General features: G+C 35.4%; 2 protein-coding genes across 2 annotated transcripts; both read left to right on the top strand.

Annotated features, from left to right (window-relative positions):
• The first annotated feature begins 7,304 nt into the window (after positions 1–7,304).
• Positions 7,305–8,381, top strand: LOC130949342 (uncharacterized). Its single transcript, XM_057878089.1, has 3 exons — positions 7,305–7,592; positions 7,681–7,906; positions 8,314–8,381. The coding sequence occupies exons 1-3, from the start codon at positions 7,305–7,307 to the stop codon at positions 8,379–8,381; spliced, it is 582 nt and encodes a 193-aa protein (XP_057734072.1).
• Positions 8,382–17,864: 9,483 nt separating this feature from the next.
• LOC130947761 (Golgi apparatus membrane protein-like protein ECHIDNA) lies at positions 17,865–20,890 on the top strand. The gene is made up of 6 exons (XM_057876465.1): positions 17,865–18,058; positions 18,553–18,609; positions 18,713–18,916; positions 19,019–19,078; positions 19,462–19,588; positions 20,557–20,890. Exons 1-6 carry the CDS (start codon positions 18,044–18,046, stop codon positions 20,643–20,645), a joined length of 552 nt encoding a protein of 183 aa, XP_057732448.1. The 5' UTR covers positions 17,865–18,043; the 3' UTR covers positions 20,646–20,890.
• The last annotated feature ends 627 nt before the right edge of the window (positions 20,891–21,517 follow it).

Genomic DNA, 21,517 nt, shown 5'->3' with positions numbered 1-21,517 from the left:
TGTCAAGCTAATGACATTAAAGAAGCGCTTGTTGGGAGGCAACCCAATGTTTTATAATTAACTATTTCCTTTTGTTATTTTATTTTTTTGTAGGTTGATGATCATGAGAAGTCACAAAATCAATGAAAAAAGCAAAAACAAAATGAAAAACAGGAAGAAAAACAGCACACCCTGGAGGAAGATGTTGCTGGCGTTTAAACGCCAGTGAGGTTAGCTGTTGGGCGTTTAACGCCCAGTCTGGCACCATTCTGGGCGTTTAACGCCAGAAAGGGGCACCAGACTGGCGTTAAATGCCAGAAAAGGGCAAGAACCTGGCGTTAAACGGCAGGAATGGGCACCAGCCCGGCGTTTAATGCCAGAAATGGCTCAAAACGTGATTTTGAGCAACATTTGGTGCAGGGATGACTTTTCCTTGACACCACAGGATCTGTGGACCCCACAGGACCCCCACCTACCCCACCACCACTCTCTCTCTTCTTCCCCCATTCACCAATCACCTCAATACCTCTTCCTCAAAAACCCTTCACCTATCAAATCCCATCTTTCTCTTCACCACTCACATCCATCCTTCATAAAACCCCACCTAACCTTCCATTCAAATTCAAACCACTTTCCCTCCCAAACCCACCCATAATGGCCGAACTCCATCTCCCCTCTCTCCTATAAATACCCTTCTTCATTCCTTCATTTTCACACAACCTAAACACCACTTCTCCCCTTCTTTGGCCGAATACAAAGCCATCCCTTTCTCCCTCATTTCTTCTTCTTCTACTCTCTTCTTTCTTCTTTTGCTCGAGGACGAGCAAACCTTTTAAGTTTGGTGTGGTAAAAGCATTGCTTTTTTGTTTTTCCATAACCATTTATGGCATCCAAGGCCGGAGAAACCTCTAGAAAGAGGAAAGGGAAGGCAAAAGCTTCCACCTCCGAGTCATGGGAGATGGATAGATTCATCTCAAGGGTGCATCAAGACCACTTCTATGAAGTTGTGGCCTTGAAGAAGGTGATCCCCGAGGTCCCCTTTTCACTCAAAAAGGGTGAATATCCGGAGATCCGCCATGAGATCCGAAGAAGAGGTTGGGAAGTACTTACCAACCCCATTCAACAAGTCGGAATCTTGATGGTTCAAGAGTTCTATGCCAATGCATGGATCACAAAGAACCATGATCAAAGTATGAACCCGGATCCAAAGAATTATCTTACTATGGTTCGGGGGAAATACTTGGATTTCAGTCCGGAAAGTGTGAGGGTAGCGTTCAACTTGCCTATGATGCAAGGAGATGAACATCCTTACACAAGAAGGGTCAACTTTGATCAAAGGTTGAACCAAGTCCTCACAGTCATATGTGAAGAGGGCGCACAATGGAAGAGAGACTCAAGAGGCAAGCCGGTTCAATTGAAAAGGCATGACCTCAAACCCGTGGCTAGAGGATGGTTGGAGTTCATCCAACGCTCAATCATTCCCACTAGCAACCGGTCCGAAGTTACTCTAGACCGGGCCATCATGATTCATAGCATTATGATTGGAGAAGAAGTGGAAGTTCATGAGGTTATAGCCCAAGAACTCTATAAAGTGGCGGACAAGTCTTCCACCTTGGCAAGGCTAGCCTTTCCTCATCTCATTTGTCACCTCTGTTATTCAGTTGGAGTTGACATAGAAGGAGACACCCCCATTGATGAGGACAAGCCCATCACTAAGAAAAGGATGGAGCACACAAGAGACCCCTCTCATCATGAGATCCCTGAGATACCTCAAGGGATGCGCCTTCCTCCACAAAACTATTGGGAGCAACTGAACACCTCCCTAGGAGAATTGAGTTCCAACATGGGACAACTAAGGGTGGAGCATCAAGAACACTCCATCACCCTCCATGAAATTAGAGAAGACCAAAGAATCATGAGGGAGGAGCAACAAAGACAAGGAAGAGACATTGAGGAGCTCAAGCACTCCATAGGATCTTCAAGAGAAAGAAAGAGCCGCCATCACTAAGGTGGACCCGTTCTTTAATTTCCTTGTTCTTTATTCTTCTGTTTTTCGAATTTTATGCTTATGTTTATCCATGTTTGTGTCTTGTGATCATTAGTGTCTTAGTGTCTATGCCTTAAAGTTATGAATGTCCTATGAATCCATCACCTTTCTTGAAAAAAAAAACGTGCTTAATTGAGAAAAAAGGAAAGAATTGCATGAATTTTGAATTTTATAATAGTTTAATTATTTTGATGTGGTGGCAAGACTCTTGTTCTCTGAATGTATGCTTAAACAGTGCATATGTATCTTGAATTTGTGGTTCATGAAGGTTGGCTCTTGAAAGAATGATGAAAAAGGAGACATGTTACTGAGGATCTGAAAAATCATTAAAAATGATTCTTGAAGCAAGAAAAAGCAGTGAATACAAAAAAAGAAAAAAAAAAGAGGCGAAAAAAAAAGAAAGAAGAAAACCGAAAAAAAAAGAAAGAAAAAGAAAGAATAAAGTTGTGATCCAAGGCAAAAAGAGTGTGCTTAAGAACCCTGGACACCTCTAATTGGGGACTTTAGCAAAGCTGAGTCACAATCTGAAAAGGTTCACCCAATTATGTGTCTGTGGCATGTATGTATCCGGTGGTAATACTGGAAGACAGAGTGCTTTGGGCCACGGCCAAGACTCATAAAGTAGCTGTGTTCAAGAATCATCATACTTAACTAGGAGAATCAATAACACTATCTGGATTCTGAGTTCCTAAAGAAGCCAACCATTCTGAATTTCAAAGGATAGAGTGAGATGCCAAAACTGTTCAGAGGCAAAAAGCTAAAAGCCCCGCTCATCTAATTAATACTGATCTTCATAGATGTTTTTGGAATTCATTGCATATTCTCTTCTTTTTATCCTATTTGATTTTCAGTTGCTTGAGGACAAGCAACAATTTAAGTTTGGTGTTGTGATGAGCGGATAATTTATACACTTTTTGGCATTGTTTTTAGTATGTTTTTGGTAGTTTTAGTTGAGTTTTTAGTATGTTTTTATTAGTTTTTAGTTAAAATTCACTTTTCTGGACTTTACTATGAGTTTGTGTGTTTTTCTGTGATTTCAGGTATTTTCTGGCTGAAATTGAAGGTTCTGAGCAAAAATCTGATTCAGAGACTGAAAAGGACTGCAGATGCTGTTGGATTCTGACCTCACTGCACTCGAAGTGGATTTTCTGGAGCTACAGAAGCCCAATTGGCGCGCTCTCAACGGCGTTGGAAAGTAGACATTCTGGGCTTTCCAGCAATATATGATAGTCCATACTTTGCCCAAGATTTGATGGCCCAAACCGGCGTTCAAAGTCACCTCAAGAAATCCCAGCGTTAAACGCTGGAACTGGCACCCAAATGGGAGTTAAACGCCCAAACTGGCATAAAAACTGGCGTTTAACTCCAAGAAGAGTCTCTACACGAAATTGCTTCATTGCTCAGCCCAAGCACACAAGTGGGCCGGAAGTGGATTTTTATGTCATTTACTCATTTCTGTAAACCTTAGGCTACTAGTTATCTATAAGTAGGACCTTTTACTATTGTATTAGAAGACTTTGGTAGCTATCTTCGTTTTATGCTATCTTAGATCATTGGGAGGCTGGCCATTCAGCCATGCCTAGACCTTATGCTTATGTATTTTCAACGGTGGAGTTTCTACACACCATAGATTAAGGTGTGGAGCTCTGCTGTACCTCGAGTATTAATGCAATTACTATTGTTCTTCCATTCAATTCCGCTTGTTCTTGTTCTAAGATATCACTTGTTCTTCAACTTGATGAATGTGATGATCCGTGACACTCATCATCATTCTCACTTATGAACAAGGTGACTGACAACCACTCTTGTTCTACAAGCAACCAAGGCTCTAGTGAATATCTCTTGGATTCCTGATTGCACGATGCATGGTTGATCGCCTGACAACCGAGTGCTCGCCTGACAAACGAGCCAACCATTCCGTGAGATCAGAGTCTTCGTGGTATAGGCGAGAACTGATGGCAGCATTCAAGAGAATCCGGAAGGTCTAACCTTGTCTGTGGTATTCTGAGTAGGATTCAATGACTGAATGACTGTGACGTGCTTCAAACTCCTAGCAGGCGGGGCGTTAGTGACAGACGCAAAAGTATCGATGGATATTATTCCGCCTGACCGAGAACCGACAGCTGAATTCCGCTATGCTGTGACAGAGCATATGCAATCGCTTTCACTGAGAGGATGGGAGGTAGCCATTGACAACGGTGAAACCCTACACGAGCTTGCCATGGAAAGGAGTAAGAAGGATTGGATGAAGATAGTAGGAAAGCAGAGAGACGGAAGGGAAGGCATCTTCATGCGCTTATCTGAAGTTCCTACCAATGAATTACATAAGTATCTCTATCTTTATCTTTTATGTTATTTTCGTTCATCACCATATACATTTGAGTTTGCCTGACTAAGATTTGCAAGATGACCATAGCTTGCTTCATACTAACAATCTCCGTGGGATCGACCCTTACTCACGTAAGGTATTACTTGGACGACCCAGTGCACTTGCTGGTTAGTTGTGCGAAGTTGTGTAATGCCATGGAATTGAACTACCAAGTTTTTGGAGTTCATGACCGGGGATTATGAGAGTTGTGAAAAGTATTGTTCACAATTTCGCGCCACCACCATACTTGCTGTAAGTGACCACAAGATTTTTGCCAATAAAAAATCATAACCACTTGCTTTACACACTTTCAAACATAAACCACAAATTCTTTACTTCATTGGGACCACACAAAAAGAAACCACAACTTTCGAAACACAAAAATGACTAAAAAATTTTTTACAGGATGAATGTCACGATAACACACACTGTCTTCTTCTTTCTACAATGTCACAAGATCGTCACGAAAATCACAAATTTTGTAGGGAAATTATGATAGTCTATAAGTATTTGTGGGTAAATAAAGAGACATGGGGAGGGTTAAGGAGAATTTCTGAATTTAAAGGGGGAGGGGGATTTCTCGAAACGACGACGTTTTTATTCCCACTCGGAACCAACAGACATATCACTATTAATAACGATACACGTAGTCAATTCCGTTCTGTTTTGTGTCAAAACTTGACAGAAGGATCTAATGTGTTCAACGTTTATAATCCTTGAGGATCTATTTGTGTTTTTTTTAAAGGTCTATTCTGTTCGAAGTGCAAATCTTCAGGGACTTAATTGTCACTTTACTCTATCCCAAAATAACTTTTGACCAAGTCCAATCTCTCTCTCTCTCTCTCTCTCTCTCTCTCTCTCTCTCTCATTCAAGAGAAAGGAAAGAGAAAAATCTCCATGGAAGGCAAACTCAAGCCCGATTCATAAAAGTTCCAAGATTTAGCTCAAATTTTTAAACCAATTAAAATCTTCCTCTTCATCCTCATATAAATTTCTTAGAGGTAAATTGAAGTATAACTCTCCTTTTCACTCTTCTAAGTTTTGACCCTTTTATGTTCATCGAGGAAACTTCATATTCTTGATGTTCTTACTTAAAAAATTCTATCTAAAAGCCTCAAGAAGTAAGGAACTATCATTCTCAAGTTTTAAAGGTAAAATATTTTTTCCCTTTCTTTAAAATAGATTCATCCATAGTGCATCATAGGAGATAATCATGTTTGATTTTATTCTCTTTACAAATCATGTTTTAGGTTTCTTAAGGAGTAAGCTACAAGTCTCAAACTCAAAGAGTGAGTAAAACTCTCCCTTTTTCTCATGATTAAATTCAGCCTCAAGGACTTCTATGTGTTTAAAAATTATTTTTATTGAAACATCGGAAGAAATTGTTGCTAAAGAACTTCTAAGAGTTGGTTAAAAAGCTTGGAATCAAGGAAAGGGTTATATTAATCTAAAAGACTTTAAGGTAGCGTTTGTTTTTGGAGACAGGAAATAGAGACATGGACAACGAAAGTTTAAAAAGTGTTTGTTGGCAGAGACATAGACATAAAACACATTATCTCCGAGATAATTTTTTATATTTTTGTGTCTACTTTTTTATGAAGGACAATGATGGACACGGAATTTAATAAGGTGGACACAAATTTTTTAATAATTTTTTCTTTCTTTTTCACCCATAGATATTTTTATTATTCCACCATTACCCTTTTTTAAACCTATCAAAAAACTCTAATTTGACATCTTCTCTGCAATGCCGATCTCCTCCACGGTATTCTCTTCTCCCTGTTCTCTGTCTCCTATCTTTTACTTCTTCTTTCTTTGGTAGGTTCTTTCTTCATCTTCTTGTTCTCTGTCTCCTCTCTTCTTTTTCTTCTTCCTCTGCCAATTCTCTTTTCATCTTTCTCTGGCAGGTTCTATCTTTTTCCTACTCTCTATAGTTTGTAGTCTCTGTAGCTGGCTCTAAAATCACCTTGTAGCAACCACAACCTTTTCACTTTGTATTTTTAGGTCGGTCTCTCTCTTTCTCTCTCTTAAATTCATTGTTGTAGTTTGTTCAATCAAAGAGACTTGCTATTTAATTGGTTTCTGTACCTACTAAATCTCAAAAACACTCTCTGGATTTTAAGAATCTCAAATTCTTTGGTTGTTTTCATCTGGGTATTATCTATTTAAGTCATTTTCAAATTTCCTATTTATGAAAGCATTGCAAGTTTTTATGCATGCCACCTATTCGACCATTTGCATAGCCTAACCTAAATATGAAAAGGAGGATCCTGCAGAGAAACCAAATAATGTTGAGTGAATTGAAAATCTAAAAATTAAATATGAACAAGAAAAATTGTATTTTGTATGATAAAATTGGTGATTTTTTCAATTATGCTATGAATGAATGAATAGACAAAATTATATGTGTTTCATTTGAATTGTATGTGTGACAAAATTGGTGATTTTTTCAATGATGCTATGAATGAATGGACAAAGTTGTATGTATGTTGTTCTTAATGGAAGAATGAATACAAAAAATCATATTGAACTCTTTTTATTTGTTTGAATTCAAAAATAAAATAATTAGTAGGTTATGTTGCTGTTATTCTTGTTGGTGGTGATTATTTTTAGTATTTGTATAATTTTATAATAATTTATTATTTATATTTTTGACCTGTTGATTAGGGAATAATGGAACCATTGGACCGCTCCAAGCAATTTAGACGATTTCTTGTCTTTTTATGATTTAATATGACCTTGAGGCAGTTTCGATATTAGTTTTTATTTTTGTATTTTTTTTATTTGAGAAATAGGAGAGGAGGACATTTATTGATTAGGAATAGAGAAATTAATACTAATTCCTTAAGACGAGATGTGTTAAAGCACATAATAGGAGGAGGCAATAAAAATTGTATTTGGGAATTAAGGATGAGTGTAGATGCATTAGGAAGATTATGTGAGTTACTTAAAGTTCAGGGTGGATTAAGCTATGAATGTCGTATAAGTATACCTGAGCAAGTGATTACATTTTTGATAATATTAGCTCATCATAAAAAGAATCGCACACTTCAAGTTAGATTTTATAGGTCAGGAGAAACAATAAGTAGGTATTTCAATAAGGTGTTCTACCCGGTTATACGTGTTCAAAGCTTATTATTTGCAAAGGCTGTTCCTGTTCCAGATGTCTGCATAGATCCCCGATGGAAATGGTTCAAGGTAAATCTAGTGAATAACTACGGTAGTGGTTTTGTCTTATGTATAATTTTGTAGAGTTAGTGTTGACACTTAAATTTCTTGGGTTTAGGGTTGTCTAGGAGCATTAGGTGGAATATATATAGATGTGACTATTTCTGAAGAAGATAAATCAAGATACCGAACAAGAAAGGGTAAAATATTAACCAACGTCCTAGGCGTATGCAATCGAGATATGAATCTTGTGTACGTACTTAGTGGATGGAAAGGATCCGCATTGGATTCAAGAGTCCTTAGAGATGCTATTTCACGTAATAATAATCTCAAGATACCAATTGGTATGTAATAGTTAATTTTTAAGTAACAAAAATAGTTTAAAATGTTAGTTCATACAAATTTTTTAATCCCCATAACGTATCTTTTTTAATTTATAGGGAATTATTATTTAGTGGATGCTGGTTATACTAATTACAAGGGATTTCTAGCACCATATAAGCAAACTCGATATCATGTATAAGAATGGGCCCATGGAAGAAATGCACCTAGAAACTTTCGAGAATATTTTAACAAGAAGCACTTTTCAGCTAGGAACATTATTGAGCGTTGTTTTGGTTTACTTAAGAAGAGATGAAAAATTTTGAGTAGTCCTTGTTTCTACAAAATTAAGACACAAAATAGAATAATAATTGCTTGTTGTCTACTGCAAAACTTTATTCGGCTTAATATGACCACGTACATATTGGAGAGGAGCATGGTGGTAATGAAGATGGCGACGATGAGATGATTGACAGTGTAGAGGGCAGCAACGAATGAACTGCTTGGCGAGACAACTTAGTACATGAAATGTACATTGAGTGGATGTATAGCCATATAAATTAGTTGGTTTAATTGTTGTATGTGTGTTTCATTTGAATTATTTTGATCATTTGTTGTCTTGGATATTTATTGTAAGACCTAACAATGAAATTGTAATCATTATTGATGTTGTATTTTGACTACATATACCACTTGCTTTAAATGTATCGTATTCATAAGTTTATTTGTTGTATGTGTGTTTTTTTGAATTAGTATGGTAATTTGTTTACAATAATGTCATAATATGTTTAGGATGCTCACTTGAATTTTGATTGAGTTAATCTATATAGTAGAGACAAATAGACAGACATGTCTGGACTGATAAAGAAACCGAGACTTTGTTGGTTTTATGGAGGAGCTTGTCAGTGGAGGAAGAATAATTGATGTGGGTTAGTCTAAACCTGGATCTTTTGAGAAGCTTGCTATGAAAATGAATGAAAGATTTTCATGTGGTGGCTTTCAAATAAGTCATTGCAAGAACAAGGTTAAGAGGCTAAAAGAAAAATATCAATTTGCTGCTGATATGGCAGCCTGTATCGATTTTGGATGGGATGATGTGAAGCAATGCGTGGTTGTGGACAACAAAGAGATTCTAGCTGCATATATGAAGGTTAATTTTCATGTTTGATTTGATTCACTTAATTTTATTCTACTTGATAATTAGTTCTATCCCTCTTTGATGATCTTTTATTTGTTTTCTAGAAACAAAGAGTAAGATTGTATACTCCAGGAAAACATTTTTCCTTTTATCCACGTTTGGAGAAAATATTTTTTAAGGATAAGGCAAACGGTGTTGTTGCTGTATGTGACAATAATGCTAAAGAAGAGGTGCAACAAGATGGAGATGAAGAAGTGGAAGCAGAAAATATGGATATATTTAACTCAAACCATGATTTCAGTGAATCCGTACTCCAATAATAGAATTCTATGGCTTCATCTTCTGAGAAGAAACAAGGAAAAAAGCCATACTCATCTAAAGGGGCAAAGGATACCGAGATGATGAAGGAGTTAACTGACACCCTGATGTATGTGTTCGATCAGTAGAAAAAGCGTTTGGATGCTTTTGCTCAAGCTATGGTAAAGACTTGTGAGGAAAAAAAGGTTGGTGATATGCTTAGTGAGCTTGGGTTCACCGATGATGAAATTATTTCTGTTGCAGTCAAGTTCTCCATAAATCCTCAATTAGAAAAAATCTTTTGGTCACTGGGAGACAGTAAAAAAAACTGGATTTGTTAGAGCTATATTTCATACTTATGAGTTTAGCTCTTTTCAAGAAACATAGTTGGAGGTTAGATTTATAGTACATTTGGTTTTTTAGACTTATCAATTTGGCACATGTTAATACATAATTATTATTGTCGGCAGAATTTGGTATCTTAGACTTATAACAAGTTGGCATTTTTGTGTAGAGTTAGTTTTCAATATGTGTAGAATTGTTTCTTTTGTTAATGTTAATGAATAATTTAGTTAAAACTACTGCATAATTTTGTTTAACATTACTGCAGATAAGTTATAATCAGTTTTGAATTTCAATTCAATTGTGAGGAAATTTCTTTCGTATGTTTAAATGTAGAATTTATTTTGAAAATTAGAGCAAGATTAGTTTCAAATTTTTTTTCAATATGATAAAGTTTCTTTTGTTAAGCTAGTGCAAAAGTACCAATAAAAAATAGATACACTGGGTTTTATATTACACTCTAAATCTACATCATTCCTAATTAGTGTTGTCACAACTTTGTTGATTCTTCCTGGTATAGCTTTAAACATGAAGCTCATAGATATCTCAGGAAGAAGATACGCTTTTTTTGGTAGTTTAATACCTGTTTAATTCTATATTTCTGTTATCATTTTGAAGACACTCTGGATATCTCAAAATTTAACCCTTCAAATTGGCCACCTAAGTTGGCTAAATACTTGCTTCATGAAATGGAAGGTTCAAATTATGTTTTAAGATAGTTTGCAAAAAGTACACATTTTAAGCATCTTTGTATTTGCTTTTGTTTGTTGTCTACTTGTCAAAAACAGATTCCTTAATATGCGGCAACTACTACTCTGCTCTGAGATTTTTCCAACAAGGGTGTGTGGCCTCTGCATAGCTATATGTGCTCTAGTGTTATGGATTGGAAGCATAATTGTCACATACACACTGCCTGTGATGCTCAGCTCAATCGGACTCGCCAGTTTCTTTGGCATATATATTGTTTCTTGTTCCAACTCCTGGATATTTGTTTTCCTGAAGGTTCCAAAAACAAAGGGCATGCTTCTGTCAAGAATCTGTGACAAAATATTGATCTCATTCTCATAAGTTTAGCATGTATGCATGCATGTCAATTAGTCAGTTAGAGAAAGATATCTTGATTGTAGTTCAATTTCAAATGTATATGTACCATCCTTCTTAAGGTGGAATGCAAGTTTATGATTACTTGATTAACTTGATTTATATGCATCTCATCACAAAATGATGTCTCCGTCTTTTCCACTAATTAAAGAAACCACTAATGTAGCATTTACTAATATACATTTAAAATTAAATAATAAAAAATATAATTATACAAATTTGATAGGAATAATGGAAGAAAAAAATAAAAAAATAAATTGTGTCTCTTGTTTAATTCATCCTCCTCCAGAGAACATTCAATTAATAATTGATTTTGAATGTTCTACATTTTGTTTGGTCGAAATTCAAGCCCATATCAGAAACAATTCTAGTCTTTTTTTTTCAGATCCACCTCTAGAGAAAAGAAAACTTTTTTCTTTGTATCATATAAATAATGTTACATCAAAATCAATTCTAAACTAAATCAATTTTGCTATAATTGATTCTACCAGTAAATCGCAGGCACACTTTAAAAACATTATGATAATACTAATATATACTATGATTCACTCAATTGTACAAATTTCTGATCAACAAACATAGGAATATAATGAACTAAAAAAATAAAGGATCCCCACAATGATGGTAAGGGAGTCAATTGAGCCTCTTTAAGCAACATAGAAGTAGCTTGTGACAATCCAGATGCCTGTAGGTGTTCATGAATTAGGAGAAAAGGTTCCCTGCATACGAAAAACATAACAGTGATATCAGAAGGGTCAGAAAGGGACACGTAGGAAGAGAGGAGGAGGGAAGGTATTGCTAATTACATAATTTATCTGAGGTTTCTAGAAACTGCCATATAGACACCATAGGCAGCACTGGTAGATAATATTGGAACATTTTCGATTTCTCCAAAGGGAGACTTATCAACAGCCTTCTTTGCATTAATCAAGGCATTTGTCACAGCTGTCCCGACTTAAATATATACAGAACAGAGTATGTGTCAATGTCTAGACTCAATTGATACCATTTTCCTTTAAAATGGTGAGGAAGAACATTTGGTTGGATTAAATGTTTAAGCGCAATGTTATGGATATATATCACATTATCAAGGATCCTTTAAAGAAAATTGATCAGTGATTTACATATTTATATTTGAAGAATATTTATGACAGCATTTCGCATATATTTTATTTATAATTCATGGAGTTAAAAACAAGTTCAACAACGGAAGAAGCACAAGCAAACAACCACAATTTAGATTAGAATTGCATCATAGACAAATTTAACCATAAATACAGAAGCATAGAGCTAACTAAACCATACCCCCGAAACAAAAAAAAATGAAAAAAGTTAATTAAATAACAACCATAATTATCAGGTGTCAAAAGGATCATTAATCTCACTTAAGAGAAACATATATTAAAGTGAAGGGAAAAGTAGATTCAAAACTTATTAAAAGAAAGCATAAAATGTAAGAGGGTGAGAAAAATCACAGAGGAGGATGAGAACAAACTAGTGATGATGCAGTTCCAACAGCAAAAAGCTTAGCCCCATTACGCTGTTTAGTGTAACCATTTGTATAACAATTAGTTGCATAAACTAAAAAAATATATACTAAGAGAAGGCAACAAGAAGGAAGAAATTGAATTAGAATGATAAGGTGTAATAAGACAAAAGTTATGAGATTATACACACCGTTATTGCACCAAACTTCTGTAACAAAGAATATGATGTCTCAGAGAGAGCAACCTGAAAAAGAAATTAAGAACAATACAAATATTTAGTAGGAAAACTAAAATAACAATAATAATTGCAAAAGTAATCAACCTCAATTAATAATCTACAAGATTATATAGAGACCTGGAATGCATTATCCGTGCAGTTGTGGAAGAACTTAGCAATAGGTCCTGCATTGATTGCAAGCTGACGTCTAAGAGACATGGTAGGTGTAGAAAGATAAACCAGCATGAAATCTGCAAGTATGACCATCACCTAAGAATAACAGTATAGGGAAAAAGAGTGTTATACCATTGAATTCCTCACTTGACTATATCCTTAACAAATAGTATTAATAGTCAAATTAGGAATTTCAGATTTTTAGATTTTATAAATTGACGAAGAAGAAAGACTGAGTTGGTGTTTAAGGAAGGGTTAGGGCAAGGAGAGAGAGACAGGGAGATATGTCTATTTTGGTCATTTTGCATAATATTTTAGTTCTGTCCATGTCTATCCAAACATAATACTGAACATTACATTAGTATGTTGTATATTGTATCCAAACACAATACACAAAACATATTTAGTGTCTCCGTTCTATTGTTTCTATCTCAGTGTCATGTTCTGTCTTGTCTACAAAAATAAACGCTACCTATATGTAGGGGTGGCAAGGAGGGAAGCCCGCCCCACCCCGCTCCGCCAAAATCCTGCCTTTTGGCGGGCTGGCCCGTCCCGCCCCGCCTAACTGTAGGCTGGTGGGATAAGCCCGCCAAATCTCCTCTTTTTTTACTATTAACTATTAAATAATATATATAATTTCACAATTATTTTAATAAATTTATAATTTTTATATTCACTAACATTAAAGTCTTTGTAATTATAAATATTGTTTTTAAAGCAAAATAAACATAATCCATAACACTCAATTTTTATCTTCATTCTCTTGTAAGTTGGGTTGGAGGAAGTTGGATTTTGACAAAAAAATTACAAAAATACCCCTTGTCAAAAAAATACTAAGTCCGGCGGAAAAGTCCGTCCCGTGCTGTCAAAGGCCGCAGTGCGGGTTAGGCGAACTTTTACTATTTTGCGGTCTCAATTTTTTACTCTGACCCACCTTTTTTGGCGGGTATGCGGGCCGACCCGGCAAATTTTGTAAGACCCCTAATTTTTAAAAGTAACTAAATAAATTATTTAAAAATTATTAATTAAAAGGTATTTTTTAAAGATGGATACTTTATATTTAATTTGATGTTTACTATTATCTTACTTTTTATTTATTTCATAAAATTACACTACTATCCCTATTTTTAATAAAAATGACCTAAACTACCCTAATCCTACCCTTCTACCCCCACCATCTTTCCCTTCCCCAAACCCTAATAACACCTACCAGCTTCAAACAAAAAGCAACAAAGAAAGAAAGAAAGGGAAGAGGGGGAAACAGAATCGGGGAAGGGGGAAAGGAGAGGGAGCGTCGAGGGAGTGAGGGAGAAGAAAGAGAGCCGCCGTCCCCCACCGATCCGCCGAATCCGCCACGCCTCGCCGTTAACTGCGCCTCACCGCCGCCTAGCTTGCCATCGCGCCAGCCACCGACGCCGGAGGAGAGAAAGATCGACAGAGAGAGACGCGAAGAGGGAGAAGGATTCGCGCCGCTGCGGCCATCCATGCCGTCGTCGCCGAGGGAAGCCAGCGCCACCACCGCGTCACCGTCACCGAGCTGCATCCTCGCCGCCACCGCTGACAAGCCCAGCCGCCGCCGTCTCATGCTCCATCACTGCTACTAGAGGTCCGCCATCCATCCGATCTGAGAGAGAGGAAACACGAACAGAAGAGGAGACTGGGAGCCACCGCCGCTGTGGCTGCACCCCCGGAGCTTCACGCTGCCTCTGTCATTTGAAACCTCGCTGCCGTTGCCAAGAAACTGTGCCGGTAAGGGTTTTATGGTTTTGATCTCTGTTCTTTTGGATTCTGGGAAGGTTTTTGACACTGTGCGTTGTTACAGCCGTCGTCACCGGGGTTTTTGCTCGCCGCTGTCGCTTGAAGTTATGGTCGGAGCTACTGCCGGGTCGATTTGGAGTTGCGGCTGCTTCGTTTTGTGATTTCAATAAGTAGTTATGTTTTGAAAAACCCTCGCGTTAGTATTCAGTTATGTATTATTAAGGTTTTCGTGACGTTAATATTTTTAGGTTTGAGTGTCGGGGCCGCATGTTGTGAGTAAGGGCTGTTCCTATTCTTGGGAAAGTGAGCGAAGCTGTGGTTGAAGCTGCCGGTGATTTTAAGATCGAGAGAAAAGGTTATGTTGGCGCATTTGGATTATAGTGTCGACATTCGAGGTAGGGGCGCTTTTCTAAAGCTTGTTTTACTTTCCAGAGTTGTTATGAGTCGATATTAATGCTTAAAGTATATTTTTGTGATTTCGTGAGTCTTATGAATTAAATTGAGTTGTGTTGAAAGAGAGATTGTTTGTTTGATTGGTTTGAAACTGTTTGAGAAGGTCGGGAATTTCAAATTGTTAAATTGATTTTCTTGAATTACTGGGAGATGTTTAATATTGGAATTTGGTTTGATTATGGAAAGGATTTGATATTGAAAACTAGTTGAGAATGGGCTGAAAAATGTGGTTTTGATGGGACCCGCAAGGATGGCATAGTCCGAATTTTAGAGTAGATGCTGCCCAAATTCTTATAAAAATTGGAGACTTTGTTTAAAAATGGTCCTTTAGAAAGACTTAGATTTTCAAGGATTCTATAATTTTATTTTTGGAACTATGAAGAAGAAGCTTACATTTGTTGCTTGACTTATTTAGAAAATAACAAATTATATTTTGAATCTGAATTATTGAAGAAAGTAACAAGTGGTATGATGAGAATATATGATGAGAATGAGTATGAGAGTGAAGGTTGATTTTTATGATTTTTGAATAATTGTATGATCAATGAATTAAGTAAAATTGGGAATGATGAGATGATATATGAATTGGTATCGGAAATGAAACTGATAATTATGAGAAATGATTGAATATCTTGAGTTTGGGGTGTTGCCCCCATGTCAGCCGAAAATTTTTTCTGTGGTTACTATTGAGCTTGGGGTGTTGTTTCTCCCATGTCAGCTTGGGGTATTGTTTTCCCCATGTCAACTTGGGCTGCTGTCTCTTCTCCCCATGTCAGCTTGGGATTCATCCCATGGATATTATTGAGCTTGGGGCGTTCTTTCCCCATGTCAGCTTGGGAATTTTCCCCATGGTGTATTTTTGAGCTTGAGAACATGTCGGGATGGCTACGTAACCGACAGTTGATATCAATAGCCATAGGATAGGTATTCATCATATGTACTTGTATGCTTTGCTTGAGTTTGAATTTGTTTGGGTTTGCCTAATTGCTTAACTGTTATTAACTGCTATCTGAGCTATTTGCTGTGATTGTAATCTATACCTGTGTTTGTCTTGTATGTTTTGCCTGTGTTTGTTTCTGTTGTGGTACCTTTGAGTTTGGATATTGATGATGAGATGATGATTTGGTTGTGAAATTGTTTGAGTTGCTGAGTTGAAGGCTATGATTGGTCATTCATACTGTTAGGAAACTTCTAATTTTCTTTTAAAAGAAAAACTGTGCTTTGGATTTCTGGATACTTAATCACTGAGTTTGAAAAACAATTTACCTACTAAATATCTTCTTATAATAAACTCTGAAAATCTGTGGTGAGACCATGTGGTTAGGTTCTCACCCCCCTACAGACTTCTCTTTTCAGGAAACGGACGAAGAAGCTTATGAAGAGTAGTTGAGTTTAGCGTATACGACAGAAGATGATTTAGTTTAGTTATTATTATTCTTCCCTCGCCATTAATATTATAATTTTAGCAAGAGGGATAGGAGTTTTGATATGTGAAGTTTATATATTGGAGTGATGTATATATACATGTATTATTTGTAAGTATTGTAATTGTATTGAAAAGTATGCGTGTATGTTTTGAAAATTCGGTTTAAGATTTAAACAGGCTCATATTTTAGTATTAAATATTTTAAGAGTCGTAATACCCGAGCTATCAGAGTGGCGCAGTCGGAAGCGTAACATTTTGATAGTTAGGGTGTTACAAATTTAGGCTCGTTTGCCACCCCTACTTATATGTGCCTTGATGTTTGATTGATGATTTTGATTATTGAATGATGAAACTGAGTGCTTTAATGAATAATTGATGAGGTTTAAATGCCATTAGAATGTTTGCAAATGAGTAAGGTATTGAAAACACTTATAGCCGAAGCTTGTTTCGATGAAAAATACTATATTTAAGTTTGTTTAAGAACTTTTCAAAAGGTAAAAATAAAAGATTGAAGTATAAGAAAGAAAAGTCTTGAAGAGATGCACAAAGAAAATTTTAAGAAAAGTACTCAAAGATTTAAAGTGAGAAAGAAAGAAAAAAAAATTAAAAGAGAAAATTAACTGGTTTATTAAAGAGAGTACTTTAGAAAGAAAGATTCAAAATGATCAATTAGAAAGCATTAATGGTTAATATTGGCCAAGAATAAAAGAAAATTTTGAACAAAGAAGTTTTTAAGGGTGAAATGGTCTTTATGTAAAAAGTTTGGAGCAAAAATGTAATTAAAAAGAGATATGAACGTAATTCGGTCATTTAATAAAAGCTTAAGAATAAAAGCGTAACTAAGAGACATAAAGAATAAAACAGTCATTTAATAAATTATTAGGAGTAAGATAGTCTTATGAAATACTGTTTTTTAAAAGTTTAGAGATAAAATTATAATTTCATAAATATTCAGAGAAAAATAGTAATTTTAAAAAGTTCAGGAATACAATAATAATTTTAAAAAAATTAGGGGTATAATAGTACTTTTGAAAAAGGTCAGAGGTATAATGATAATTATATAAAAGTCTAAGGACAAAATAGTAATTAGACAATGAAAGGTGAAACAGTCATTTAATAAAAAGTTGGTGCGGATTTTCGAAATATCGGGTCTTATTAAGTAATAATTCAGATGAGTAAGTGTTGATCCCACAAGAATTAATAGATCAAACAATAATAATTGAGTAATTAGGCTAGTTAGATAAGTTAAATTGAGTGATTTGGATTCAAATAGCATAAACATTAATTAAAGAATGCAAGAAAGTAAACAATAAATAATGTTGTATTAGTAGTTGATTAAAATTCTTATGTGTGTATTGTAATATCACTCAACTTGTCATATTAACAAAATTTGATATTGTAAAAAAAAAATAATAAAAAAACTAACATGATTAATTTAAAATTATTGATGAACAAATTTTTTTAAAAAAATTAATTTAAAAAATAAATATTTTTTAAGAATAAATTTAATTATTTATCTTTAATTTAATTGATAAAATCTTTAAAAACAAACTTAAAAGATGAGCCATGTGACTAATTTGATTATTAACATGTACAGGAGAAATAAAAAGAGGTTCATGCGGTAATGCGGTATAAGTTTAACAATAACAAATAGAGGGAAGTTAACGCAATTTCATTATTTTGGATCGGAGTGAGCGCGTGAGGAGACTTGCTTGGACTGAAAAATCTCTGCGGGGTTTTGAGATCTCTTATGCTCCGTTTTCTCTCATGGATCCCAACCAGGTGAGTCACTGAGTGAACCAGCTCCTTAACACGATGTGATTCACCCTTATTCCTAGATCTGGCTTTCACCACCGTTAGCTCTATGTAGCGTCTTTCAATTTTCGTTCATTGAGGCGCTCTTTCTAATGATACAAGCTAAGGAGGTTCCAATTTTTCGTTAATCAGGAAATTTGGAATCGAGCAGCGTAGATGTAAACGCTGAATGGTTTATTTTGCTTTGATTTGATTTTGTTTGGTGACTTGCTTTGATTTGATTTGATGACTCAATGCTTCTTCCCTCCCCCCCCCCCCCCCCTTTTTCTCTTTTTCGGCTCTATTATTTTACTTTCTGTTGCCGCATCTAGATTCGGATACAGAACCAGACTTTGTACTACTCTTTTGTTTATTGGAGAGAATTAATTTAAGGAGGGTTATTGTCCCCTTTCTGAATGAAGCTGAAATTATTTCCTTGATTTGAGTAATTAATAATTAATTAAGTTCTATTGCATGTGCAGCCTGTAACTGAAAACTACGCCAATCCGAAGACATGCTTCTTTCATGTTCTCTTCAAGGTTTGGTGTATCTGATTATGATCTCTTTGCATATCTTCCTATGAGCCATATTTATTTCTTAATAGTCAACAACATATTTAACAAAACAAAAAAAATTCGGCAGGCTGCAGCATTGGCATTTTACATACTCTCGGCCCTCTTTATTGATAACTTTGTCATCATTTTTGTGGTGACTGTCCTTCTTGCTGCCCTTGATTTCTGGGTAGTAAAAAATGTGAGTGGGCGGATTTTGGTTGGTTTGAGATGGTGGAATGAAATAAATGATCTGGGTGAGAGTGTTTGGAAATTTGAATGTCTTGACCAAGAGGTACGTATTCCTTGTTTTGATGGCTGTAATCTTGTATTCTTGATTCAAATGCTTTATACTAGATAACTGCGTCTTAACTGTACTTGCTTTGTTTCCCAACAGTCATTGGCTCGGATGAACAAGAAAGATTCGTGGCTTTTCTGGTGGACCCTTTACCTTACAGTAAGAAAATATAGATTAGTTACTGTTTGCATTGCCATTCTGGTTTTTCCTACTCCCTTACAGTGTTAGATGTAGTTTATGTGATTACTCAGTAAGGGGAGCAATATGTGCAATATCGAGAGGTAGTACATAATATGCTAATTTCCTTATAGATTCATTGGCCAATTGTCTCAAGTTCTAGATCCAGATGGAGAATTAACATGGTTCTCACATCTATTAATAACAAAAAAAAAAAGCAAGCATGGTTCTTCCCACTGATTGAAGCTTAGGTATCTAATAAATAATTGTGAATTAACATGGTTTCAAATATTGTTTGTAATTTAGGTGTCTACTATCTTCCTATCTGGTAATCTGTGTAACCATTTATCTGTATTGCTCTATAGGCAGTTGCATGGATTGTGTTGGGAATCTTCTCACTCATAAGGCTTCAAGCTGATTATCTCCTTGTCATAGGAGTTTGTGTGACTTTGAGCATTGCAAATATTGTTGGTTTTACCAAATGCAAAAAAGGTGAGTTTATTATTGATGTTCTTCAATTTCTTTCAGCTTATTGCACTTGTTGACCAACAGAATCTTTATATAATTCTTGGCTTGTAACTCCAAATGTTTAGCTCTGGTATTTAGTATCTTCAGTTCTTCACTTATTGACATTCTGCTTTCCATCCTTTTGTGTATGCTAATACAGTGAAAAGTAAAGATTTAGGTTGGGGGGGCTCTGTGCATGTTTGGTAACAGCTTAATTTTGCAAAAACAATCTCTTCAAACTTGTTGTTTCTGCTTGTTTATAGTGAAGTTGTTGACATATTAAGTTCCTAATTAATGCATGTTTTGAGTTCATTGTTTATGTGTTTCTTGTTCCTGGTTGGGGGAAGGGCTTTACTAGGCATCAATGTGACTCATTTAATAACTGAGTCATAATTTCTTATGGTTGGGACATTGCTATGCCTGCAGTCCATATTTGTTGCAAATTATATGATATTATTATTACTGTTGTTATAATTATAACCATAATGGTAGATTACTGGAAATGGTGGAGTGACAAGCAACATTATTTTAGTCTCATAATGTAAAAGGTTTGATAAAGTGGAAGAACTTGTACTGGTACCCATACTTTTTGTGCGAGTTGACCATTGGGCCTTGTGTGACAGTGTGTGTGATGCTGTGTCAGTTATTTCTGCAATTCATCTGGTCTAATTTCTCCTGCTTTATATGAATAATTGTCTTTGTTCAAATGATATGAATACATGTCAAACATGCATGCTTGTGTTCCATTTCATCTACGAACATGCTATCTCTAAGTTTTCATTGAACCATTTTTACCATCCTCTCTTCGCGGATAAGAAAACAAGAAAACACACTTCTATCTATTTTCTTTTTAAATACGAAAACTAGGAAAGCCTGAAGGGGATATACTGGTGCTTTTGGTGCTATTTAACAGTAAAACTTGTTATGACTTAAACAACTTGGTTTTCTTTCAGATGCCAAGAAGCAGTTTCAACAATTTGCTTCTCAGACACTTGCCTCTCGGTTCTCATCTACATTATCGTCAGCATTCAGTGTTGTTTGATGATCAAAGATGGAAATGCAAACTGATCCCTGCAATATTTGAAGTATTGAGATGCGTTGGAGGTATGTACATTGTTATTATTTCGGCCAGCATCGGATTTTATTCTGAGTGACTATGGAACTTGCTTAGTAACTGATACAGGAAATGCAAAATTTTGTACCTTTTATATGAATTGGATAATGATTATCAAATTACAGTGTAAAAGAGTACTTATAGTTGTAAATCTTTTCTTTCTTCATCATTTATTCATTTTGTGGAACAGTAGACCTCTCACTGGTTACATTGAATTAAATGCGATGACCAAAGTAAATAGCAGAACTAAGATTAGGAACTTCTAACCTTGTAGTTTGGCTATGCAATTTTACCAAGGCCGAAGTTAAATACAATTTTATCTTGATTCGGAAAGAAAATAAGAAAACCCTGGGAGGGCCAAAGCCCCATGCTCGCCCTTCCTCGCATCCACCACCGACCATATATATATACATACACACACCGACACATAGGATTGAATGTGATGACCAAAATAAATATGAACTGATATTTAGTAATTTTTATGCTTTTCATTTGGCTAGGCTCAGAAAAACAAGAATAATTTATGGCTTATTCATATTTAAAATAAATCTCCAAAAACTATCATGTGATGATGAGAGTATTATGTTTTAAAACAGATCAATAATGTGGAAGAAGATTTTGTAACAATTGATAATGGGCTGCTGTGAGTCTCTGGCATATCATATCTATATTTTAATAAACAAAGTAGGGTTTAGCTATAAGCTTACCATTAATAGAAGGTTTTAATTTTTTTTATTTAATAAATACAAAATAAATGTATTAAAATTTTAAATTTTTTATATTTTTAATAAAAAAATTTT

Source organism: Arachis stenosperma, chromosome 9 (genome assembly GCF_014773155.1).
Source record: "Arachis stenosperma cultivar V10309 chromosome 9, arast.V10309.gnm1.PFL2, whole genome shotgun sequence".
Taxonomy (NCBI): domain Eukaryota; kingdom Viridiplantae; phylum Streptophyta; class Magnoliopsida; order Fabales; family Fabaceae; genus Arachis; species Arachis stenosperma.
The sequence above is the reverse complement of the archived record's forward strand: the minus strand, read 5'-3'. Positions and strand labels throughout refer to the sequence as shown.